Source organism: Buceros rhinoceros, unplaced genomic scaffold (assembly GCF_000710305.1).
Source record: "Buceros rhinoceros silvestris isolate BGI_N320 unplaced genomic scaffold, ASM71030v1 scaffold6678, whole genome shotgun sequence".
In the NCBI taxonomy this organism is placed as follows: domain Eukaryota; kingdom Metazoa; phylum Chordata; class Aves; order Bucerotiformes; family Bucerotidae; genus Buceros; species Buceros rhinoceros.
In genome coordinates, this window is record NW_010427363.1 from 42,445 (window position 1) to 69,426 (window position 26,982).

Genomic DNA, 26,982 nt, shown 5'->3' on the forward strand with positions numbered 1-26,982 from the left:
CATTTTTTCTTCTTTTCCCTCCACCGCCCCAACTCCTCAGGAAGTAACTACAGCATGCTGTGACAGTTGCAAAAAAACCATAATGCAACTTTATGCTCACCCACCAGGGCTAGACTGAGCTACCGACTGAAGAGACTTTGAAAAAACTATCCACTGAACCTAAGTAAAAATATTAGAATGTTTTATTAATAATGGATTAAATAGCCGTGAGTTAAAAGCTTAGGCAATTTATTTTTTACCTGCCACCACATCACATACATCTTTTAAACATTCTGGAATTGTTCTGCACTCATGAGGGTGATCCATAATTTCTTCTAACAAATGGACATAATATGCAAGCATCACCACTCTTTGTCATGCATTTGAAAAAAGAAGAAGGTAGTTCATTAGAATGCATGAGGTGATTCTCATAGTTACATCTGAATGTTACAGCTGTAGGCTTCATAAACTCAATAGGAATGTTGCGTTATGAATGCCTCCTATTCACTGAACTGTAGAAAATCTCCTTGAGGGAAGATTTTGATTTCATGTTCATTTTAAATTCCAGAAAAGAAGGAAAGCAGTTGCTCTTAAACTTACCTGATTTTGAGATAATGGAGGATCATGGCTGAATGTCAGTCCTGCTTTAATGAGAGAAGTTAAAGCTTCTGCTCCCCATTCTCTCATTCTGGAGTTTGGATGCTGACAGACCTGAAAACACAACAGTGTTCTGTTTCAAGTCACTTTTATGTAACCAAGATTTGAATACATGTAATATGTAAAAGATTGATAATTTAATTATATTAGAATCTACATAAAATATTATGATTTTTTTTAACAATACAATAAATCTCTAAATTACAAAATTAGATTTAATAGTAAAAAAAAGTTTTATCTTTTGGACAGCCATACCTTCTGAATAAGGAAGCAAGAGGAAGCAGTGAAAGACACAAAAGGAAACATCATGAAAACCACAGCATTTCAAGCCAATACATTTTCCAAAATGAATATACTAACTGCTACTTCAGATAATGATTGATTAAAAGCACCAAACAGCTCTTCAATGAATGCCTGAAACTCTCAAGTTTAACTTAGCCTTCAGCTACTATAAAATTCAAAGTTTCATCTTTCATGCATTGCTTAACATAATCAAGTGAGGAAGCATGACAGTAGAAAGCCTCTGCTCTTCTGGATTCTCAAATAGAAAGTTACTATGTTGTGAATGTAAAATAAGCCCTACACTCCATTATTTCAAAAACTTGACAAAACAATAGCAAACATTATTTCAAGCTTAAGTTTCAAATGCATATCTTCATTTCTCTTTGTCTCCTAATTATCGAAACCTTATAGTTTTGCTGATTGCTTAAGAATAGAAAAATTAAAAACATTGTGCAAATCTACTGCATGAACTGTATATTTGATATATTACCCTCAAACAAGGTAAGTAATTCTATAATTCCATTGACCTCTCCATCATTACTTCTACCCACCCTTCCAGCCCTAACTCAGATGGTGTAAGAATCCAGAATCAAAGTCCAAGGTAGGGTCGTAAGGAAGGCCGATGTCTTTGGTTGGTGGACTATTCCCTTATCAGCCACTATCCAAACTGTTAAAAAATGCAGACAAGAAGTAGCTACTCTCCTGAATTACTTGCATTTTTGTTCCCTTACGTTAAAAAAGGGAGAATTTGAACCATTTCATGATCCTCTGAATCTGACCAGATAATAAATTCTAGAGGCAGGGAACAAATTCCTCCACCAGGTTGGGTTTAATTTAATTTGAAGCTGGTGTTTTCTCCCTCCTTACTGTACCTCAATAACTTAGATTTAAAAGGAAATAAGGCAGTACTTTAAAAGAAATTGAAATAGACTGTGCATTTCCTCTTATACAGTGGCAAAATACCTACAACGGATAACAGACTGAAATAGTCTGCTTACTAGATGAAAACACAGTCTCAACATGTGGATGGTGAACCTCATTGTCTTGGAGGGAAAAAAGCCGACCAGAGAAAGATATGCCTGTGCTCTAAGTCGTTAAACACCTAAGTATCCAAATTTCTTCTCCTAGGTAAAAGATTGTGTGGAAATGATGTCCATAAATAAGATGAGAGATGGCCAATCCTAAATTGTTTGAAATAATGCACTTGTTCTAAGGATGTATCTGATACTTTCTGGAAAATGAGGAAGAAAAGCTTTCTCCTTTACCCACATTAAATCAAACCCTGTTCCTGCATTTCACTCTTCTACATACCTGTGTAGAGAATCAAAACTTTACAATTACATTCCATCACCTGTTTTTAGTTTCAAATTCAAAATTTAAGATTTTTTTTTCTTGGTAGAGAGTATTTTTCATGAAGTTAAAATACTTCAGAAAATGAAACAGGATTGTGACACCTATTTTTATATTTGTACAGTGTTCTCTTAATGAGACCATTCAAGCTTAAGTATTTTTAAAACAACAAAGACTTTGTTAGTAAATCTAATGGCTTCAATGTATCTGGTAAGGACACAAAAACATATCTTAGTCTCCCTAGATATTGGTAATGCATGAACCAAAGTGAAACCTGTTTGAGTTACCTTAATTATAACACATATATGAGATATAACAAATTGACCATTTTTAAAATTGCTGTGTTGAAAATGTATAAACACTTGAGAGCACCATAAAGACAAAGTCAACAAGAGATGTTAAAATACTGAAATTTAAATATATACGTTCACTTCTAAATTTAAATTGCGATGCATTTAAGTTGCAAAAACAAAATGCATAAACCAGAACATGTAAGCACATTTTTTTAATTACTTTTTAAAAATGCATTTTCACAAGATCTTTATTAATACAAACTGCATTCTGATACAACTGATAAAAACAATTAGTTACCTCTAGAAGATGACCGGTCAGAGGTCTCCAAAGAATCTCAATCCTGTGCATGTTAACTAGTCCTGTTTCTAGTAATTTAGCAACAGCAAAGAGCGATGGTTCCTTAATAAAATGCAATGTGAACACATGACCTTGAGATAACTCAGATAATGACAGAGCCTTTTGCTACATTATAGTTTATAAACTGAGGTGCAAATAATCTCACTGAAGTACTGTGGTTCATAGGCTGTGAACACTGCCACAACAGCTTAGGTAGCACGGCTGGGAAGTTTCCACAGCATCTGCAGTACTTCATGAGAAGCCACAAGGGGGTAGCAACAGCATACCACAAAGAATACTTCTTCCATAATTTTTCATATAGCTTTCTTCAAGTGTGACAATAACCAGAGCACCTATACTCCTTTCAAAGCTCTTTTCTTTTTTTTTTTTTAAACACAGTCCTCCCTCCAAACAGCAAAATAGCCTTTTACACATCACAACTTTTAAAGTTAAAATTATATATGAAAAAATAATATAGGATATTTCATTTAAGAGTCTCTTTATGCTTTATCTTCCATCGGCTTCATAAATGCCCTGCAGGAATATAATAAATTTCCCATTCCTCAAATACATATGGAAGTTTTATTATAAGCTTTTTTTTTTTTTTTTAAAACAACATCTAGTCAAAATGACTATGGCACTGGAATTATTCTCTGTTCCTATTTCTGCTATTTTTTTTCCCTCATCTTCAAAATGATTTTAAACGTGAACTTTGCTTATTTTAAGTCATTCGCTTTTGCTGTATTTGTCAAATATTATAAAGTATATTTTCCAACATCATTATATCTAGTGTAACAGATCAAGGAAAAACTTGGAGAAATTCTCTTCTGGGATTAGATTATGACTAGGAGAATATATACTCCATCTTGCTCAATCACAGCATCTTTAACCTTTCTGGGCTAAAAGTTTACTGAGGTTGACAAGAATACTATCATTTTCCCAAGTAAATATGAATTATCAGCATTTTTTATATATCTAAATTGTCAGGCTTTTTCTGAAGTACATTATAAAAGAAAACTGAAATGAAAATGAGCACTTCACAGAACATACAGTGCTATTCAGAAACCCTAACCTCTGAAATTACAAGAGCTTTTAAAAGTTTTATCCACTCACAATCTGATGAAAACACATGACGTTCCTTAGTTAACAGAAAACACGGCAGAAACACAACAAGAATGTTCAGAGAATTTAGTAACCGTATGAACCACTATAAATGAGACATTCTCCGGTTCATAATTTATGCTGTACTCTAGAGTATCAAATATATTACTGTCTAAATATTAGAAATAGTTAGCTTAAAAGATAAATGTACAAGTCTTCCGCCTGTTTCACAAAGACACCTAAAAAGAAAATAAAGAACTCCTTATACCTTATTGTTTCCATAGGCCATATCCATGGCTTCCAGAGACAAGGAGCAAAGGGCATTTATCAAGTGATGTAAAGACACATCATCAAGATACCTGAAAAATAACAGCTATCAAAACACAGCCAAGTTTGATATACACGCAGTATTTTAACTATAAAATAAGGTTTCTTACTGTGAACTTTCAAAAAGCCTTGAAAGTATGTTGGATATAACTGGCAGATCAGTCATAACTGCTGTAGTCAGAACCTTGAAAAAGAGAAAGAAATACGTCTTATAGATTGCAATAAGAATACTGCACAATCATTCACTGTAAAATGAACAATCATGCTTACTGTGCTTGGCCCTTCTACAGCTCTTCCAGGTTTCAATGCACCCCCAACACCAGGCTTCAGTCCCAGAATCCAGACAAGATGCTGAAATACAAAAAGATCATTTTCAGCAGAAAAGCCTTTTCAGGCAGAGAGGAAACTAACATTGTACTTGAGCTAGCCTGCAGCCTTCCAGCCAAATATAATTCAAGGGAAATGCTACAGTACTTATTCAAGGCAATTCAAAGTACACCATGAGTAGAATCAAAGCTTCTTCTATTGCTCACATAAAAACTCAAAACCAAATTACAGCAAAAAAGCAAGGCATAAAAGCAAGGAATAAGGATTTCCTATTATACCTGAAGAGTAGCCAGGACAAGTTGCCACGATGTACCTAGAACAGCCCCGTGGCAGTGAGCTAAGTTGAGTAACGTCCTCATACACTGGATGTTTTTTGAAGTCAGCTAAAAAGAAAACAAAACAAATGACCACACAATTTTTATTACTGTACAATAATAGTGTTTCTAGAAAACTTGTCATTTTTTTACTAAATGGCTTAAAGGTTACATTTTGTTTGCACCAGTGTAACATTTTTTTTTAGAGAAATAGTTCAGTATCTCTCCTTCTCTCAGTCTTGCTGGGGTTGAATATGATTTGGTCACTGGCCTCTCCTCCCACTTTCACATTACCAAAGACACAAGTTCAAGAACTCCAGTTTTAAGTGCATCTTCTCCACAAAATCAGAGTCTATCTTAAAAAAACCATGTAAGTGAACCTTCACACACAGGCACGTAGCAGAACTGAGACCTAGGGTTTTTAAAAAGAATGAATCGGAACTGCTGAGCTAAGAGTAAGACAAAAAACAAGCGTAAGTCTACTTTACAATTAGGGAACTTTGCTGTCCAGGGCTGTTCCAAATTAAAAGCTTAGGATAATATTTCAGATAACCTGTAATTTCATTGCCTGTAAGAATGCTGTTTTTCTGTTGCCTATTTTTGAGACACACTGAGATGCAGAAAGAAGCAGTTAAGCAGGATGAGATCACTTACAAGCTGTACTTACCATTACTGTTCCCTGTGGCTGAAGAGCTAAGGGTTGTCCTACTGCTACAACTTGCTGATGAGACTCGCTTGAGGGACTGATCATTTGAACATTCTGTCCCTGAATGGAATATGCTATGTGAAAATTGAAAAGAAAAAAAATCTAAATTTAAAATCCAGTATGTACTTGTAGTAAAAACCACCTTGTGGCAAACACACTCCAGAGGATTTTTTCACAGTATTAGCGCTTTAAGGCAGCTCACTTTGAGACCTTTAGTCATATCTAGATTAAGTTGTAGCCTTATGGAGTTCAAGGAAGCAATAATTACTCCCTCTCGCTAACTGTTAGATACTATTTGCAATACATTAAAACATTTTATGTTAGGACTGAAGTATCTGCACTAAGATGCGAACATTAGACTATGTGTCAACTCGGTTATCTGTAGCAGTTGTGTGTAAATGGCATCACTGTGTGCTACCATTGTGTTAGCACCCTCAGAAAATGAAGGTGTCATAAATACTACGTCAGGATGTTTTCCAACACAGGACTTCACAGGCCACCCTTTTTATAACTCACCTGTAAAAAATCAGTGACCTATATAAAATAACTTACGTTCACTGCTTCATTTCCACAGGGATTCGTGTAGCTCGGTCACGTATACTGCTTCACAGACTTATGATCTAATAATACACTTAGCTTGTGGGCTGAAGTAAAAGGTGCTGGTTCTTGTTCCCTGACTACGGTAATTTTGTTTTATATTAATAGGTCTAATGTTAGACTCAACTGCATATTCTCCAGGTAGTGGCATTTCTCAGTAAACAGTAATTCATTCTCAAAATTAGAAACACAGTACATCCTCAACTGGCATATCCCATGAATTACAACATTGTCTCAGGATGTGGGAAGCATCAGTTCAACTCTTTGTATGCTGAACAAAGCCCAGAACTTAAGATCTTCCATTTACACAGTAAGCACTACCATCACGAGGCAGCTGTAGAAAAGAAAGACTATAGTACACCACAAATGCAGGATGTTCTAGCCAACTTCTAAGTACCTGAGTTGCCCAGAGACCTTTTCAGAATTTCAATTCCTTAATTACATATCCTAACTGATCTTTAGAATGATAGACAGATCTCCTTAGAATATGAACTTCTCACATATGCTAAGCATTCAGGATGTTTTAGCTGGACTAGACTGATAGCCAGCAGATGCTGTTCTGGAAAGCAGGTGGTCTGGATTCTGTCTGAGGATTCTAACATTATTAAATGCATCCAAATACTACAGTTGCACGCTTCCAGTATCATCCAGAGAAAATTTTGATTTAGAGCACAATACATGGAAACACAATTAAGGAAAACCTACATACTTACATTTGCTGGACAGAGCTGCAGTTGTGCTATTTAATACAGTAAGGGCATAGTGAGGAGGCAAGGACCCTTTGCAAATGGCAGTGATAAAGGCATCTCTTGATGTTACAAGACAGAGTCTTCCACAAAGCGCAGCCATGGTCAGTTCTGCTTTTAGAATATTTTCAGTGGCAGCTTCATCAGTGCTGAAAGAGTACACATTGTTTAGCAAGAATTCATCCATGGTACAAAAGCAGACAGCTAACCAAAACTGAAAGCAATGAAAACATATACTTAAAGCCTGTCCACACTATGAACCATAACCAATCAAAGTTCTTCAGAACAATTTAAAATTGTTCTTTAGATCTGAATGACTTGGCAAAGGAGACAATGAAGAGGTATTTAGTACTAATGGTGTTTGATAACACACACAGAAAATGGTGTTTGATAACAAAAGACTCTTTGAAAGAGACAATTAAGTTACCAACCAGTTTTTCCACTTCAAAGGTTTCACAGTACTAACAAGTACTGAGACATTATATAGTCTCTTCTCTACAGTAATCAGGACATGGGTAGAATTACTTCAGTGTGTTGAAACATTCAGTCAAAGTAAAAAAGGAATAAAAATAACTTAATTTAAATGCTAGCATTTGAAAATGTAATTAATTGTTCTATATTGAAATACATTCACAGTTGATGATAGACTTCTGGTGACTTCTCTGTCGTTTACTCATAACAGATCCTCAGTAAGCCTTACCATCACTAACCCACAAACCTGTCTGGTCAGGTGCCATGAACAGTGCTCTCATACAACTGTCAACTCCAACAGTATCAAAAGTCAATTCGAGAAATATAGCTGGGATGTCATCTTTGAAACATCAAGAGAAATGAAAGACCAGATACCTTGCATCAAGTAGGAGTGATAAAGCAGCCAGAAGACCACACCAACAAGCATTCACCATTTCCTCCCAGACAGCTCTGCTAACTTGAAAGAAATACATATACTTGTTTATAGAGAAACACATTATTTTACTTAGTAACTTACAATTATATCAAAAAGAAAATGTTTACTACTACATCTTTTAAAGTGTGTTTTTATATGTGTGTATACACAGACATATATGTGTATACAGAAACACACTCACACCAGTACCATTTAAACAGTTCCATTTAAAGTAACATTGCTACGTAAAAAATGTCAAGGTAACGTATATTCTAAATTAGACCAAAAAAGTCTTACAAAGATATATATCTAATCTTAATCTTTGTCTGTAAAAATAAACATTCAGAAGTGTGTAAATGTGGGACAAGATACCAAAACTTTGCAGTGAAGGAAAAATACTCTCCCCTGGTATTTGCAGTTCTCCATATTTTTTCACGTCTTTAATTTAACAGGAAAAATACTGGTCTAATGGACCCGTAATCTGCCCATATCACTTCCACAGCCCCCACCCTGGACCACACCGTTCCAAGAGCTCGGGCTCAGCCGGTGCCGCCTGCAGCACCATGGAGAGCTCTGCACCCCCGCACCGCTAGGACAGAGCCCCGTCCCCACCCTTCCCCAGTGCCGCTGCCTCCGTACCCACCCCGGCTCCGCAGCCTCCGCTCCCAGGTATGCCAAGTCTTTCCGTACTACATACACAGACTCCTCATATGTTGCACAAATAGAAGCCTCAGTTCATATTAGTTCTGATTTTATGGAAGTTCTTCCCTAAATCCTTCAATTCATTTAAAATCTCACCATTAATCATCTTTTTATCTTGTTACTAGAAATACATTTTTCTTTTAATATGGTTGGAACTGCCCCTTTTCCCTCAAGACAGCTTGTCTCTTCTGACCTTGCATCTCAGTGTTGAGCAGAATCACCTCTCCTCTCCCTCACATACTATGTACACACATGAAAAACAGACTGTGAGGAGTCTGTGGCTAAGATGCTATAGGACACAAGTGTCACATCAAGTCAAGTATTATTTTTAGTGATTACTGCTGTTCTGTTACAAAAAAATCCCACCTCAATAAAAGTAGATACTATTATTAGATACTATTTAGAAACAATAAATTTAAGCAACAAAGCATGAACTATTTAAACCCTGCTGTATTTTATATAGTGTTTGTATTTTTAAATACCTAGTTCTTTCTCTGATTGGTCAGATACAGACTGCAAGTCTTGCTGCTCTGAAGACTGTGCTGGTAATGATGTTGTCTCTGTTGTGGTTTGACTGACTATTTCTGCTTCCCCCAACTCTCCTTCAATCATGGTAGTGATACCGCGGACAAGATCCAGTAAGCAGTGAAATGCCACTGACATGGCATAGCCTTCAGGAATCGTAGGTGGCTCTACTTTGTCCAGCATTTCCAAACTAGAAAATTGAAAGTATGACAAGTAAGTAACAGTACCACTGTGATTAAAAACAATAATAAAAAACAAGATTCCAAATGAATATTAAGTACAATCAGGCCTCAAATACCATCCTTTAAGATTTACAGCAAACCAAGAAGGTTTTTTTGGAGTAATTAAGACATTAAGTAATATAGTAAATGAGTCACTAAATAAAATAGTAAATGAAAGGGTACAAACCCTGAGTACAGTATTTAGTTCTGCAATTAAATAGTTTTTAAATTAACACATATCAGTAAGCATCACTGAATGAATTATTCTACTTGTATATTATTTTACTTAAAGCCACTGCAACAGAACCTATTCAGAAGAACACAAGTACATAGGAATAACAGAGGAAATAGGTCTGAAAGTCATGACTGTGAACATAGTTACAATAAATAGAGGAAAAGTCAGGATATTCCATCATCATTATCTCCGAGTTCATATGACCAGAAAAGCCTGTCTCAGGTAGCATGACTGGAAAGTAAGACAAAAAAAATAAAAGGGAAGAAAAGCAGGAGGTTGTAGTAGCTGGCCAAAGCATGACCCAGCGTTCATCCACTTTAGTTAAAATTGTGCATTTCCTGAGAACGGCCAGGTAACCTAAAATAACATTCACGGCCACTGCTGGAACAAAAAGTCAAAGTCAACACATATATATCAGACTACTGAAATCTGAGGATGAATTTGTCCTTCTTTATCTGCCTTTCAGATGGAGGAGTTTCTGCCTTAAGAAGTATTGAGATCTGGACTATTTGCTGATTTCACTGAGTATTATGTATATGCCAAAATTTTATGGGCTGTACAAATAACTTTCAGTTTGGAAGAGACTGACCCTCAATGGTCACGACTGCCATGAAAAAACTCTCACTATTTCAAAAGTAACACAGTATTCACAGCTCTAAACTGAGGGCATGATCTCCATTATACAAAATCACAACAAAATAACTAGTCATTTTAAGAAGCATTCACAGTCTAGCCCTTGTGTATAGGTCAGTGTATTGTATGGAATGACAAGTCAGCCAGTATCTACCACAACATCCTGTTCAATAAAAATTATAAATACAGTAAAGCTGGTGTCAGAAAGCTATTTTTCACTCCCACTGATGTCCCATTTGCTTAATACCCCTAATGTCTACCATTATACAACCCAGCAAAACATACGCTAAAATTATTATATACTGTAGTGACGCCTAAAAGTGATGAGTTAATAGAACAACAGTAAGGTAGAAAAAATATCCAACAGATGCTAAAGCCATAGGGGACATTTGGATCAGAATCCAGAGTACTCAGACAAAATGGTGAAAAAACGGAACACCTCACAACACCGACAAAAAGAAAATCCGTAATATACCTCAATGTTAGTGAAATTAAGACCTCAATACACAATAACAAAAAAAATCCTTAAACCATCAAGTTGGAAATAAAAGTATTTGTTACATACATTTTCAAAAAGATAGTTACTTACTAGGTAGCTTTAGCACTGCCTTGTACTGTTACATTCAGGATAGGTATCCAAGTGCCTCTGTACTCAAAGGCAGGTAATACAGTTGCACCTCCTCCCATTCCAAGAACTCCGGGGTTAGTTTGTGCAGAGCCAGTATTCCCCGATGTATTGCTTCCTGTTTAGAAAAACAGAGTTATAAAATAAACAAATCTAATTTTAGAGACCAGCAAACATATCTTTTTCTGTGTTTAGTTTTTAAGTTGAAATACCTGGATTAATCTGAGACACTTGCTCAATAATAAAGACCAACAACAACACAAAAAAACTATTTTTGAGCTCCCTCTGCTGTCTATAACACAAGCTTATGTGCAAAGTAATTAGTTTAAAAGGCACAGCTGATTGGTGACAAATGACTTTTTGGTCAGAATAAAATGTTTCTGTGAAAGGTATAGCAGCATTCATAACATTCTGCAAATGAACTAAACTTACATATTCTTGATAAAACAATATATATTTTAGTGAAGAGTCAGACAAATATTTAAAAGTTGAGGCTTATTTGAACATAGTTGCATCTAGAATTCAGTAGTAGGATAGACAGGTTAATCATTTCAATTACAAAGATCATCACAAACTTTAAAGATTTCAGAAATGCAGAAGGCACAAGAAGAAACTCCAAGAGAACTGCAATGTTTGAATCTGTTCCATGCCAATGCAGAAGAAAACAAACTTCACATTATCAGCACTAACACCAACTTGGAATTCAGACTTCATGAGTGAACCCTGGAAGGTGTGAGTCTAAAACCAGACTTTTTAACATTTATTCATTTAATAGTAGATATGATAGATAGCAATTGTACTTTGATTATCTGTTTCTTATCTCTTTTAAGAAGGCATGTCAAAAGACACTCTTAGAAAGTATTTTTATGTCATTTGTTTCTCGCAGAACGACAGGAACAAGCAGAGAGCCTTAACTTGGATGTAAACACCTGCAAAGGCATTAATAGGAGGGCCAGTTCTTCTTACAGAAATGAAAATATACTTAGTGAAATGCCAAAACCCTGACTACAAGAAAAGACAATCAAGTTTAGTTTTGATAAGTGACTGTTTTCAGCTTGCAGCAAAAGCAAAGATCATTCATAAAACATGGATCTTTCTTTATACCTCTTGGCTTCCTCAGTCCAGTTTTGTCCCTGAACATCCAGAAGGATCAGCTATTGCCTCCCAGAAGGAAGCAAATACACACTGTCTTACTACGTCACCTGCACATTGTCATAAATGACATCCCCGCACAAGGAGATAGAAATCAGATTTGTCATAGTCAGAAATTAGAAATATTTCCCTCAGAAGTACTGTGAGCCAAGGAGCTCAGCTGCTGTAGAAGCAGATACAAACGCAGGAGCATTGCTCTGCTGACTGGGGGCTACATCCTCCCCACAGTACAGGTAGGTATAGTCACCTGTTGCATCAGATATGGAAACGTGAGTTTGCCTCAAGCTAGCTTTTCACCTCAGTGGACACGGAAGTACAGAACATTACTGAACCAAACGAAGATCCTGAATCAAATCAGAATTTATCATCACAAGGAAATGGTAGAAAATTAAAATGATAGTAAGGACAAGGCTTTACCAGTTTGGTTTGGTGTCGTTGATGTGTTCCCTGTGCTTGGTACAAGAAATAGTGACTGGATGAAGGACCCCAGTGCATTCACAATATCACGGAAAACTTTAGTGGAATGTTGCTTCATATCATATGATTGACAAAAGGACCTGGAAAGTATTTTATAAAATATAGTAAGTATTTGCCAAATTAGGGACTAAAAGTGGATTTTAATAGCAACTTCCCACGGCCTCCAAACTTAAAGTACACTTTAACTGCAAATATTTAGGCAAATAACAGTATTTAGTCTTAGGTAAATGCTCCTTTGACACTGGTAAGACAGGGATGGCTTGGAATATTCAGATAACTATAATTCCTAGTTAATAAGCATTGCCTAGTGCTTTATTCAAAATTAAAGAAAAATAAAAAGATTTCGTAAATTCTATGTGAAAGTGAAACAATATATTTAATACCTTAATAGCTGAGGCTGCACACAAAGCCTGTGAATAGATTCTACTGCAACAGCTCTTAGCCACTGTGGTTTGTCTGCATCCAGAAACTTAACCAGCAATGACAGAAAGATTTCACATTCTGTTACCTAAAATATATAGTTTATAACCATTAAATTAAAAGAAAAACAAAACACTCTCAAAAAACCTTCTGTTTCATTTTAGGAGTACTATCCCAGCAAGCTCTGTACAGGATCTAAAAAAACCCCTTCAATAAGAGTTTACAAAATTTACATAAAAACCACAAAATTACATTAAAAATGTACGTAATAATCATAATACTTTTGCCAAGCTAACACTACATATGCAGTTGTATTGAAGGAGATAAATTCCTCTTGGACATTGCATTGAAGTTCTTACATGTGTTACAATAAAAAAATTAAACAGAAAATATCTAAAATTCAGGAGGTACGAACAGCTGAACGTGTTTTATGCACATTCTGCCAACAGCTTTAGCAACACAAGTCAAAAGCCTCTTACTAAGTATTAACAAGGCACAACAATCAACATTATCTACTCCAGGCAAACAACTTAAGAAGGTTCCCAAAACCTTAACTGAAAGGTTTACATACAAAAAAGATAACAGCTAATCTATTCAGAGAATTTATATAAGCCCATGTTTAATAAAAATGGTACATGTAGAATACACATAAACACAAATACACGTAAGAGGAAAAGAATATTTACTTTTCTGCACTATGTATATGTCTACAGCTCCCAAGAACTAATTAATATGATCACTGATCACAGTACTGGCATATACATAGAAAACCAGAATTGCATAAAGAAAATTTCAGCATTTTCTTACCAGCAAACTGTAAAACTGCTTAATCAAAACAGAAACTACTCTCAGCAAACGCATACAGATGGGGAAGTATGGTTTTTCCACTGGTGCCGGCGAAGATGACGTGCTGGACCCTTGCCTGAATTTGATATTTGGGGAGAAAAGCTTTATAACAAGAGGGCATACTCTTTCTTTAAGAAGAAAACTGAATTCCTGATGCTGAAAAAGAAAACAGAACAAAGTTTAAGCAGATATTCTTTAATTGCTACCTTATTTACATTTACTGTTATTATCAAGCACTCTGAAGTCAAGTATATCATGGTATGAATTATACACTTGGGAAATGAAAAGTAAGGATGGCAGACACCTCTAAAGGTACCAAAGATCATGATGAAATGACATGGTCAGGTTCATACCATGCACTCCTCTTCCTTTGTTTCTCAAATTGAAATAGGCTGCTAACACATTGTTTATCATATATTTAATTTTTTTATTTTGCTACCATCTGCTGAAATATGTTACTGTAGGATCATGGTGCATTTATATACAGTAGATCCACACAATTCATAGCCATGATTCTTGCTGCATTGCAAGTGGGGTGAGGTTAATATTTTCATAGAAATAACAATGCCACAGACTAAGTTACAAAGCTGTCATAAATCTTGCAAGATAAGAAAATGCATCTTTGGAGGAAATATATAAATGACGAAAAGTGGAACAGAGTACCAAACGCTCGACAAAATGCACAAGCAAAACAAAGTGAATGAGAACAGAAAAAAGTGGACAAAAAGCACACAGTACTTTTCTATCATAAAACTCAACGTGTACAAGCTACAAGTCCTTTGAAAAGTAGTACTCATGCTGAATTAGAGGAGTTAATGAAGTATAAATTTTGCTATGCATGTGAAACAAAGTCTTCCTATTTTCCCTGCAAGGATTACTTACTTGTAAAAACACTTGCGGAAAGTCATTGAGAACTGACTCAAGAAGTTCAAGGCCAAATGTCCGGGTCATTTCTGTCATACCCACGAGCCAGTAGGGAGCATCGGCATTAACTAACTGACAAAGATCCTTAAAAGAGAAATGCAATAACAGTTACATTCTCTGCATAGTCCTGTACCAACATCAGTCTTCTGAGTCTACAACAAAATCTACACTCTATTCCCCTTTTGTAATGGGTAACTTTCCAATTTCAACATAATTTCCCTCAAATATTTCTTTTACATAAATTATTAAGGAAAAAACTTCTTAAAAGAAACTTTAAACTTTGCTGGTGTCCTCATAGCAACCGTGTTCATTCCTGCCTTCAAAAATATCTCCAGACTAGTGAATTTGCTAAGTCAAGAAGACTTTTATTGGTGTGATTAATACAACTACTACCTCTCATTATATACTTGACTTTAATATACAATACAAAGCACAAGAAGCAAGGCTGAACTACAGTAGCAGTGTTTTGTTCACAGAAAAGAGAGTCTTGAATTCAATGCAAACATGCATGATTAGCTGTTTTGTAAGATTTACAGTAAAACACCCTCCTAGGCCGCTTTGTCTTTATTTTCAATCATCCTCCCTGAGATACAGCATATCATCGTCAATTACAATAAATGTAAGAAAGCTTGAGGGTCTGGTTGAAGTCCTTATCAATATGCCAACAGCAAACTTTTGAAATTTCTTATAGAGATGTAGAAGCACCCAATCATAACTGAAATGTATAAATACATGCTTCCCAACTACCTGAAAAAGCATATATGCATCTTTAGCACATGGCTTCAGTGTACTGACAGATCTCCTGTTACTATTTCCTTGAACTGGAACTGGCTGATCAATAGCATCTGTGTAAAAACAAAAATCAGCTGTGAACAAAGAAACTGTTGAAAATCAGGCACACATTAAGTGTTCTTACAAAAAAATCCTAGAATGGCAAAGTAATTATTCTGCAACATACCATGTCTAAAGAAATAAACATCAGATTGAATACCGAAGAGCATCAATGCCAAACACTTCTTTCCAATAAATGTTCTCTTCAAAACTACTACTGCCACATATTTCACACTGAGTAATCTAAGTCACCCTCACCTTAAACGATACTCTTACCTCAAACTCCTTCATAATACTAACGTGAAGACCAGTTCTCACAGCCTGAAAAAATTCTAAGTTTTACATACTGCTGTATGGACTCGGACTGACACAGTGGCTAAAGGCCTTCATCTCCTTTAAATACAAGTAAATGAATAGAAAATAGTAAAAATTAATGTCTGTAATATTTTTTTTTAATGTTTACAGACTTTTTACTACTTCTTTATCTGAAAAAGACAAACATTTGATGTGTGTCAAAAACATACGTTAATACAAGCAAGCACAGTAAGAAGTATGCCCACCTTTGTATCGCTCATCTTCAGCAACCACTCTCTCAAATACAACAGTAACTACCTGCCGCACTGTAGCTGCAGCAGTGTTATTTGTGATATTATCTTTTGTGAAGTGCAATCGAAAACAAAGTACAATTGCCTGAAAGGAAAAAAAAATGACAATATATTTTCATCTTTTAGCTAAGAGTCAAGACAGCTGATTGAGGAACGCTTTCCACTACCATTTGTCAAACGGTTGCCTGGAAAAAATTTATTTTAATCATTTTAAATGTGAAAAAACAGAGTTTTATAGATTAGCCTAGTCAAACACCTCTTTAGTAATCCTCCCCAAAGGTAATCTAGAAGGGGTATTAACTAAAGACATTACGATGTGCCAATAAAACTACACTTGTCATACAAAGAACACGCAATAATCAATCACGTAAAGCAACTTGTATGAATATTAATGTCAAAAGGACATTGGGATTATACGGTTAATCACAGAAAGGTCAGTCAACCCCGAAGCTAAAATGCTGTTCCTCTTCTATGTTAAATTACAATACTTTCACAACCCTGTTGCCTCAACTGCTATTATTATTCTTCTAAGATGAGTATTTTAATGCGTCATTGTGCTGGCAGTGATGTGAATACTGTTTCCCGCTGGATTTTGTATTACCTTTAACACCTCGTATAATACTTATTTAATAATGAATTCTGAAAATTAACATCTGTATATGTAATGAAACCTGTATTTCTTGTTCTTTTGTCTTTATTCTGTGTTCTTGCACTTGCATGAACCTCAACCACACCTGGCCATAGTGCTACACACTACAGACATAAAAGATTCAGAATTTTCTTCTGCTTCTTTTTTCTTGTAAACAATTTGTGGACTCTGCTCAGATGGTATCCCCATGTTAGTTTGAATTTTAGAACACAATCATACACCTCTGGACTTGCAGAAGATACTGCATGATTCTCTATGTTAATCGTGGAATAATTTTGGTTGGAAAAATCTTTTAAGATTATTGAGTCCAACCATTAACCTAGTGACAATGCCATGAAGCACCACATCTACCACATGTATCTTTTAACTACCTCCAGAGATGGTAACTCAACCACTTCCCTGGGCAGCCTGTTTCAGTGCTTTACAACCCTCTTGGTGATGGAATTTTTCCTCATATCCAACCTAAACCTCTCATGACACAACATTTTCTCTTGTCCTATCGCTTGTTACTTGGGAGACTGACCTCCATCTCACTACAACCTCCTTTCAGGTAGTTGTAGAGAGCAATAAGGTCTCCCCTCAGCCTCCTTTTCCCCACGCTAAACAACCCCAGCTCCCACAGCTGTTCTTCAAAAGATTTGTGCTCTAGACCCCTCAGCAGTTTCACTACCCTTCTCTGGACACACTCCAGCACCTTAATGTTTTTCTTGTACTGAGGGACCCAAAATTGAACACACTACTCAAGGTGTGGCCTCACCAATGCCAAGTACAAGAGGACAATCCTGCTAGCTCCTGCTAGCCACACTATTGCTGATACAAGCCAGGACGTTGTTGGACTTCTTGGCCACCTGGGCACGCTGCTGCTCATATTCAGTCAGCTGTCAACCAGCACCCCTAGGTCCAAAGTCTAGGTAAATGATTGAAAGCGGCTTGGTGAGCACTTCTGCCAGCTTCCTCGGTACCCTTGGGTGGATCCCATCTAGACCCATAGACTTGTGTCTGTCCAAGAGGTGCAGCAGGTCGCTAACCACTTCCTCTTGGATTATTGGGGCTTCATTCTGCTCCCCATCCCTGTCTTCTAGCTCAGGAGGCTGGCCACTCAGAGAACAACCGGTCTTACCATAACGACTGAGGCAAAGGCGGCACTCAGTACCTCAGCCTTTTTCTCATTCTTTGTCACTATGTTTCTCCCCCCACCCAATAAAGAATGGAGATCCTCCTTACCCTCCTTTTGTTGTTAATGTACTTACAGAAACATTTTTTTTGTCTTTTACGACTCTCTCTTTCAAACTAGCAGTAGCCAGATTAAGTTCTATTTGGGCTTTGGCCCTTCTAATTTTCTCCCTGCACATCCTCACAACACCCTTGTAGTCTTCCTGAGTTGCCTGCCCTTCTTCCAAAGCTCATAATCTTCTTTCTCCCTGCGTTCCAGTCAAAGGAACTGGACTCCCTAGGACAGTCTTCTACCCCGCTGGCTTGTCTTTTGGCACATGGGGATGGCCTGTTCCTGTGCCCCCCTCTTAAGGAATGTCCAGCCTTCCTAGACTACTTTGCCCTTTAGGACTGCCTCCCAAGGAAGTCTTTCAATGAGCCTCCTGAACAGGGCAGATCTGCCCTCTGGAAGTCCAAGGCAGTAGTTCTCCTCACAACACCCTTGTAGTCTTCCTGAGTTGCCTGCCCTTCTTCCAAAGCTCATAATCTTCTTTCTCCCTGCGTTCCAGTCAAAGGAACTGGACTCCCTAGGACAGTCTTCTACCCCGCTGGCTTGTCTTTTGGCACATGGGGATGGCCTGTTCCTGTGCCCCCCTCTTAAGGAATGTCCAGCCTTCCTAGACTACTTTGCCCTTTAGGACTGCCTCCCAAGGAAGTCTTTCAATGAGCCTCCTGAACAGGGCAGATCTGCCCTCTGGAAGTCCAAGGCAGTAGTTCTATTGACCCCCTCCTTACTTCCTCAAGGACTTGAAACTGTACCATCACATTATCTCTATGCCCAAGACAGCTCCAACCATCACATCACCCACAAGTCCTCTGTTCACAAACAACAGGTCCAGCAGGGAACCTTCTCAAGCTGGCTCACCAGCTGCATCAGGAAGTTGCCTTCCACACAATCCAGGAATTTCCAATACAGTTTCCATTCTGCTGTATGATTTTCCAGCAGATCTCTGGGAAGTTGAAGTACCCCACGAGAACAAGGGCTAGCCATTATGAGACTTCTCCCAGCTCCTTATAGAGTATTTTGTCTGGCTCTTCACCCTGGTTGGGTGGTCTATAATAGACTCCAGCCACAGTACCTCTCTTGTTGGAGTTCCCCCAATTGTTACCCATAAATCAGTCTCAATACTATCATCACAATTATTAAGCTCTAGACAATCAAAACACACCCTAACATACAGGACTACCCATCGCTTCTCCCTCTTGGCCTATTCCTTCTGAAGTTCATAGCCATCCATTGCAGCACTCCAGTTGTGCGAGTCACCTCACCACGTTTCCGTGATGGCAACTATATCATGGTTTTCTTACTGCACAACAGCTTCCAGCTCCTTTTTGTTGCCCATGCTGCATACATTGGTATAAACGCACTCCAGCTGGGCTACTGAGCCCATCTTTTGCTGGGGAGAAGGCCTAAATCCTATGTGACCAGGCGCTTCTGTGGTTTTTAACATACTAATAACTCTTGTGTCTTTGCTGGCACACAGATCTCCACCCCCTACCTCCACTGAGACAGCAGACTGAAGAACCTCGCCAGCACAGCGATCCTCAAACACTGGCATGCTGCCCCCGGGCTTCTCTCTAGCGAGCCTGGTTTTATCCCTTTCCCCCTTCAAATGTAGTTTAAAGCTCTTTCAGTAAGCCCTGCCAACTCCTGGGCAAAGATCCTTTTTCCCCTTTGAGACAGGTTGTATCCTGTCTGTTGCCAGATCAACAGACCCACGATCAACACATGGTAACACCAGGCTCAAAGCCTTCTACTGATCTGCTGGTTCTTCCTGTTTCTTCCCTCACCACTCCCTGCAACTAGAGGGACAGAAGAGAACACTTCTTGTACTCCTGATCCCCTAACCAGTTGTCCCAAGGCCCTGAAGACTTTCTTGACTGCACTTGGACTTCCTGTTGCAACTTCATTGCTGCCTACTTGAAAAATCAATAACGGATCATAATCTGAGGGCTGTACCAAGGCAGAAAGATTTCTTTTCACATCTTTAACCCACATCTCAGGGAGGCAGCAGACTTCCCTAAGAAGCAGATCCAGTCTGCACATTGGGCCTTCTGTTTCCTTCAGAAGGGAGTCCCCTATGATAACTACCCGTCTATTTTCTTTATGGAAGCAGTCTGGATGCAGGGCACAAGCCCACTTAACCTTGGTGACACCTCCAAACTAGAGGAACCATTGTGCTCATTATTGTTCAGTTCCACTTGCAAAGCCTCATACCTAATACGCAAGGGCACCTGGGAAGGTGGGGTCGTCACAGAGGAGATACGCCTGCTGTTCGGGGCAGGAACTTATTGCAATTGTCCCCTGTCCCTTAAGTGACTGTTCAGCCAGGTGGAGGGAGGACAGAGAATACTCCATATCATCCTGTCTGCCTGTCAGGCCTGTCTCAGGGAAGGTAGGGTGCGATTCCAGTACACTCTCTCTCACACTCCCTGATACTCCTCAACCCACCCAACTTCAAAAGAAACAAGATAGTGCTGCAGAGTCTTTGACATAATTTAACTACTCAAGTAAAAAAAGAACCTACTGACAAACCATTCAAATCCTTTGCAAGCTTCTATTCTGCCATTTATAGCTTTTATAAATCTTCCTTTATCTTCCTGAATTCAGCAGACTTTTGTAACTTGGCATTTTCCTTTTGTGTTTTTCCCTTGGTGAAGTAGATTAATAATGATTTGAATAGCCACACATCTAATCAGCCAGAAAGTTACTTCATTAAAACCAGAAGCAAATGAAAATTGAAAACCTTCCATTAAAACAGAATGCCTTCAAAAATAGTCTTCAATTCTATTCTCTTTCTCCAAAAAAAACCTGCTCTGATATTAAACCAATGAAGGCAGAGCATGACGACAACAGCAATTTAGAATGAGTTGTTTAAAAATAAAAAATCTTTAAGTTAAAGAGAAAAAATTACAAAATGTAATCAAGAAGAACTTAAACACAACTTACAATTCACAAATAGGTAAATAATGTTGCTCTTTCAAAAAGAAGAATCTAGTAATTTAAGATTAAAACGGATCAGAATCCTTAATTTTTGTTTTAATTGAAACATAATGGTACATGTTTTAAATTATGCAATTATTTCAGTTCTGGCAGAAAGAGCAACAACCGGACTGCTTCCAAAAGAGATTTAAGGCAGAGTGGCAGGCAGCTTCTTCTAATATTTACTTTATTAGTGAGAGTTTACACCACTCTATGTGCTCTGATTTCAGTTCAAAAACATACATACAGCGAATTTAGCAGATGAGGATAGGCATTAGCCCAGCGTTTTTATTAAGTTCCCATTAATTTAGACATGTATTATTGTGGAAGAATTAAAAAAAAAATTGAAAAGGAAGCTAAAAGAAATCCTGTTTTCAGAGTCTAGATCTAAAGACAACAGAATTAAGAAAGCCCTCTCCTCTTCCACTGTTTCCAAATGCTTCATATGTAAAATTTCTTCCTGCTTTTCCTTTTGGATATTGTAAGTACTACAGCTGGCACTAACAAATTCTTACCTTGGACAGTGCTTCATCGTGTACAACCGTATTGGTTGTTAAAAGTACAAGAACTGTCTGGAGCAATTTAAGTTCTTCAAGACTATTTTCCATCAGCTGCCAAAGCATATTAATGATGTTTCCTGCTGCAGCCTACAAAGAAATAATTTTTTGCCAACAATTAAGATGTTTACATACTGGTATATCATGTGTACACAGGTAAGAGAAGTGCTCTCATAAATGCGTATCATAACTGAATTTGCCTGTTTGTCTGTACCACAGGACTACACTGAGAACATAAAGCAAATGTAATTGTCACAAGGTTTCCAAGCTTCACAAGAACTGACAGCAGAAATCTGTTAATGTGTAGTCCAAGTTTAAGTGGGCACTTCATTTTCTACTTGGAAAGATACAAGAAAGAGTGCAAAGACATTTCACCCACAAAATTAATTCACATCAGGGAAAAAACAGTATAATTTTACATTATACAAGCACAACTGAAGGTATATTTTAACAGTACATTCACCAGCTTAACACACTATATACGCAGTACTGTTATGTATCATGTTCTTTATAGTTGCAGGAAATGTGCATTTATTTTATCTTATTTTTAAAGTAAGATATAACAAAAACAATCACAGAATCACACAGAGTAAATTTTGTGGCTGCAACTTCAAGAATTATATTTATCAAGCACCATTACATATTCTGTTTCTGCAATATAAGAATGCAAACTAAATGAACTGGTTTGAATTTTCATGATTTTTTTCTAGAAGTTACTAACATTTTCTCACTCCTCACTTTTTTTTTGTCAAAAAGATTTTCTTTTAAATTACAATTTTTTAAAACCAGATGCAAGTAAAATATTTTGCAGACTATGTTCCTTATAATACTAACAGCCTCCTAAAAAAAAACCCCCACATTTATCTTCAGTTTGAGGTCTGTATTTCTCTCACTGAATTATTTATGTATTTACATAAAGATTGATCTTACCTCTGAAACAACTTCATGGGACATGAGCCTCTGTATGGCTGCTAGACATATTTGAGTGATCTTTGGTTCCTTTGTTCCACAACCCATTAGAAAAGGCTGAACTACCTCTGAGCTGTTCTCTTTCAACGCTTTCAAAAAGAGATATGGAAACAGTCAATGTTTAATACTTTGAAGAATACAATGCAAAATTCTGTTAACCACACTACTCCAGTCCTGGAAGTTTGAGATTTACTCTTGCATCACAGGGAGAAGCCAATTGAAGACAGTGGATTGTTACAGCTCACTTCCACAATTACCTGGCTGACACTCAAATCCCAAGCATCTTCTTACACACCTTCACCCTTACACACTCAAGTGACTTTTTCTTTCCAAATCCAAAATGTCCACATAGAGTCCATTCGTTTAGTAAGGAGATGTAAGGTTCTGCCCACCCCAGAGTTCTCTGGCCTTGCAGCAGTGTCCAGCCTCAGGCCGGTAGCCTTCTCCTTCTGCTCTGCTTCACCTCAGCATCAAATTCAAAAGCAACACAAAGTGCGGCACAAAGAGACATACCAAAGCACGCAGCACAAAGGGGAATAGCAAAACGCCACCAACAAAACTGGAGGAGGAAGAGATTGGATTGTTTGTATCCTGGGTACGTACAGCTGGTTGTGAATTTTTCAACCAGTGTTTCAGTAAGAAAGGGCAGCTTCTTAAAATGAAGCCTTGCCAGGAGAAAACACCAGTTTCATGAACTTCTGTTGCGGTTTTTGTCTTAGGAGAAAAAACTTCACCATGAATATGATATTCCACACTGAGATTTTTGAAGTTTTTTCCCCCATAAAAGTAATTCTAGAAATCTGAGATAAACCTCATAAAATTAAAAACAAAGAAGAAAATATTCCCAAAAGATGAAAGGGAAGCACGACTCGGACCAATGAGTGCTTTTCTGTTTGCAGGTGTGGTTGTAGTTTCATGCAAACTTTTAAGGTTTTAGCTTCAAATCACCATTTCAGATACTAAAAATTCCTCACAGTTGAAAGTTCGATGTGAGTTCTTACACTGAATGTCATACGCTGTTTTAATATATGTCTAGTAAGAGAAATTTGTTAAGGAAAAAGTTTCACACACATTTTTAAAGCACAGAACTTACCACAAACAAACAAACAAAAAAATATTATCACATAAAAATGCGAACACGATCTATTTTATTTTTTCTATTGGACAATTTGAAATTTGGCTAACAACAGAGTTTAATATTACATATCACAACAACTATTTTGTGAAAAAAAAAGAAACAACAAGGTAAAAACTACAAAAATGTATTTTAGTGATATTTTTCAACTGAAGCACTAATATAACTAACAGGTTTCTATGAAAAAATAGGCTAGTATAAATTATAGATGCCGATTTTCTGATTTTCTTATAGGGTGATATTAACACATACATATTCCATAGTTACATCACCCTCTTCAGAGTCAGTACAGGCTCTATGTCCAGTTGACAGAGGCTGACCTTGCACCAAATGCATAATCAAAAACAATTCAAATGTCAGCATAAATGTGAATAAATACATAGGTTCAGTGCCTGTTTAACAATCTGCTTTGATTTCATCAGTTTTTTTAACTAAGAAGCAAACTCACTTTTAAAATATACAGTATAAACTGTATCCACCAATACCATTTTCTTATTAAACACCCCATGATTTACAAATTAAAAACAAAACATTGGCTTCTTCATCAAAAACAAAACTTTGTTGCCAATTAAGACATGTAACTTAGGCATCTAATTGTCAGAGTCTACATGTGAGCTAGATTTAAGCTGCTTTATAGTCTATGAACACCTGCAACACATAGAACAGAGCCTAGAGAGCTCACTCTAACATGGGCACAAATGCTTCTTCACTCATATAAATTTCTGACTTGCAACTAAATTTGAAACATCAAGCAGAAAGAAGAAAAAAAATTTAAAAGATATCACAAAATATTAATCCTTAACATAAGACTCATGACAAAGTTCTGAATGGCAAAAATGGCGTGAGACTTAATAAATATCAAGACAAAGGAAAATTTAAACCTGTTACAGTACTTTTTCCTATAATCCATTAAAACCAATAATCTTGCAACAGGGTCTATACAAGGATTTTTATTTTATGAAGATGAAAAATTAATGTTTCGTGCATCTTTTTTGGTACTGATCATTATATTAACTTTAGTCTTAAAATACTTTCTTACACCCAGGTCTGCTTTCACTTTGTTACCAAAATTTTGTAAGAATATATTAAAAAAGAAATATATCATAATGAACCACATCAAAAAACAAGTTTTGGGAAAATAAAATTTACTCCTTCATTCCATCAAAAATATTATAATTACTGTAAAAGAACTTCTAAAACAAAAGTATGAATGGCACATCTCAGAAATGGATTACTAGAATGTCTAGCAGATATTCCTAAATCACCTCACAGTCAAAAACCATGTCTTTCACTAAATTTCACCGTTACAGTAGCTTTTTGCAGCTTTATTATTACTAAAGTATACATGCTATCTTTCTCAAAAAAAAATTTAAACAGCAGAGATAAGACAACAGAGTTATACAAGATTAGGTTACAACTTATAACCTCAAAAAACACCAGAGTCCATAAAGAATTGGGACCGTATAATGGCATTACATTTAAACTGTGGAAAGTTAAGATAATATGCAGGCAAAGTATATGTTCCCCTCACACTTTCTAACTGGGAAAAAAGTTATTATCCTATCAGCAAAGATTAACTAACCAAAATAACTTCTAGGACATACTGGTTTTCCAAACCTCATAACAACAAATCTGCACAGTTTTTTTGATGAATGAAATAAATACTACCAACATTCTAGTTTAAATCTTCCAAAAGAAAAGTACTTACAAAATTTGACCAATTACCGGAAAGCGTTCCCTCAAAAAGAAAGAAGACTGCCTATCCATGCCCAAAATCAATGACCTTTTGCATCTTTCCACTTGGAAACAAAGATAAAAAACCAAAGAATTTTGCAGGATTCCAAACAAACTTTCTAAAAGATAAAGTTCTTTACACAGTAATATGCCGAAGACTGTTGACAGCTTTCCAAATGGCTAACTAGAGACTTCTCTTGTTCATTGGTGTATTTTGATACAGCTGACATTACCTGGCATAGTTTTTCCACTTATGTCAGCATTCATGAGAGCAGTAAAAACAAAGAAAATAAACAAATAAAAAAGAGGCATTAAAGTGAAATATTGAAGGGTGGGATTGCTACTTCAAATAATTCTAGAAAGTGCCTCCTTACCAATATCTGATTTACGTATCCCAAAGCAAGAAACAGTTTTACTAGTCTTACAGTTTCATTTGGACCTTTCAAATAATTATAGCATTTTGAGGATTTTGGCTATAGTAGTAGACACTCAAGCATCAGTACAGGGACATTCAAATCTGACCAAAGGCTTTACCGTAAATTGGCAAGAAGCCATCAATTTACACTCTATTTAATAAAGCTGAAGAAAGTGAGAGATACTGTTTCAAGCACTTACAAAGCTACAACTCACACAAGACACCTCCTGTCCCTCAAGGCAATGGTACATCTTCTATTGTATGCCCTTATCTCAGATTAAGATGGATTTTTGCCTGCCAGGTACAAATCTCCAAAGGCTAGACTCTCATACTAAACACACAAATGAGGATCATACTGCAGAACCCTGTGCGGAGTTCAACGACACAACAACTCAACAACAGCTGTGGTGAATGTAGACAGTGAACAAAACAGAGAATTTGGAGTCTAAGTATTTCATGCTGTCTTCCTAAGTGAATGATTGCTTTTTCAGAGCCACAGCTGAAAATTTGAGACCTTCCTAACCTGAAAGAGAAGTAGTGTAAAAAATTCTCAAGCTACTGGATTTTTTGCTAGGTGCCCAAAAGTAAATCACCACGATACAGCGCTCACTAAAAGACATGTAGGATTATTACGCATATCGAAGACATCTTTTTAACATTTTTATCTGTAACCCAAGTTTATTTTTCCCTTTGTGCTATAAATAATTACCTGCCAAAATATCTGTGTTTCGTGCAGCTATTGTTTTCACTTTTATTATCCCTGATTCAGCAGCCTGGAAGAGAAGAAAATAAGGAGTTTAGATGCTTTTTCCTAAGTCAGTATCTAGAAAGAAATAAGAATATTGAAGATAAATAAAGAAGTATAGTCTCCAAGCAAATACGTTTTTGTAGTGTTTTCAGTAAGCAGAGCTAATGCAGAAGTGAAATCTTTGTGGCTTCTGGAATTCCTTTCCAGAATTCCACAATAAGGGGTATATTTTCTATATGGTTCAGAATTTTTAGGTATCATGATTCTCATTGTATCACTTCCCAGTCCTATGAATGCAAAGAAAAATCACTAGTAAACAAAAAAAAGCCACCCTGTTATATAGTTTCTATACAATTTTAATCAGTGAAATCATTACCACAATATATAATCTGTCACATTCATCAGGTTGAAAAACTGAAGAAACTGAGAACATGGGTAATTATATCGACACTTAATACTTAACACTTAAGCAATGAGATCCA

At 36.7% G+C, this 26,982-nt stretch overlaps 1 protein-coding gene across 4 annotated transcripts in view; it reads right to left on the reverse strand.

Annotated features, from left to right (window-relative positions):
* The window catches only part of MON2 (MON2 homolog (S. cerevisiae)), a 64,181-nt gene extending 37,646 nt beyond the window's left edge, over positions 1-26,535 (reverse strand). For 3 of the 4 annotated variants that reach the window (XM_010141850.1, XM_010141851.1, XM_010141852.1), the window contains exons 1-20: positions 26,462-26,535; positions 22,430-22,557; positions 21,458-21,589; positions 16,054-16,183; positions 15,410-15,507; positions 14,621-14,746; positions 13,700-13,894; positions 12,856-12,980; positions 12,413-12,552; positions 10,808-10,961; positions 9,087-9,319; positions 7,863-7,944; positions 6,984-7,165; positions 5,635-5,747; positions 4,932-5,036; positions 4,597-4,677; positions 4,437-4,510; positions 4,268-4,358; positions 2,860-2,961; positions 580-690 (exon numbers count right to left, since the gene is read on the reverse strand). In XM_010141850.1, the coding sequence (XP_010140152.1) occupies positions 580-690; positions 2,860-2,961; positions 4,268-4,358; positions 4,437-4,510; positions 4,597-4,677; positions 4,932-5,036; positions 5,635-5,747; positions 6,984-7,165; positions 7,863-7,944; positions 9,087-9,319; positions 10,808-10,961; positions 12,413-12,552; positions 12,856-12,980; positions 13,700-13,894; positions 14,621-14,746; positions 15,410-15,507; positions 16,054-16,183; positions 21,458-21,589; positions 22,430-22,516 (2,361 nt within the window). In that variant the 5' untranslated portion in view covers positions 22,517-22,557; positions 26,462-26,535. Of the gene's footprint in view, positions 1-579; positions 691-2,859; positions 2,962-4,267; positions 4,359-4,436; positions 4,511-4,596; positions 4,678-4,931; positions 5,037-5,634; positions 5,750-6,983; positions 7,166-7,862; positions 7,945-9,086; positions 9,320-10,807; positions 10,962-12,412; positions 12,553-12,855; positions 12,981-13,699; positions 13,895-14,620; positions 14,747-15,409; positions 15,508-16,053; positions 16,184-21,457; positions 21,590-22,429; positions 22,558-26,461 lie in introns of all 4 variants that reach the window. The other variant, XM_010141853.1, reaches the window with a different exon arrangement.
* Positions 26,536-26,982: the final 447 nt, after the last annotated feature.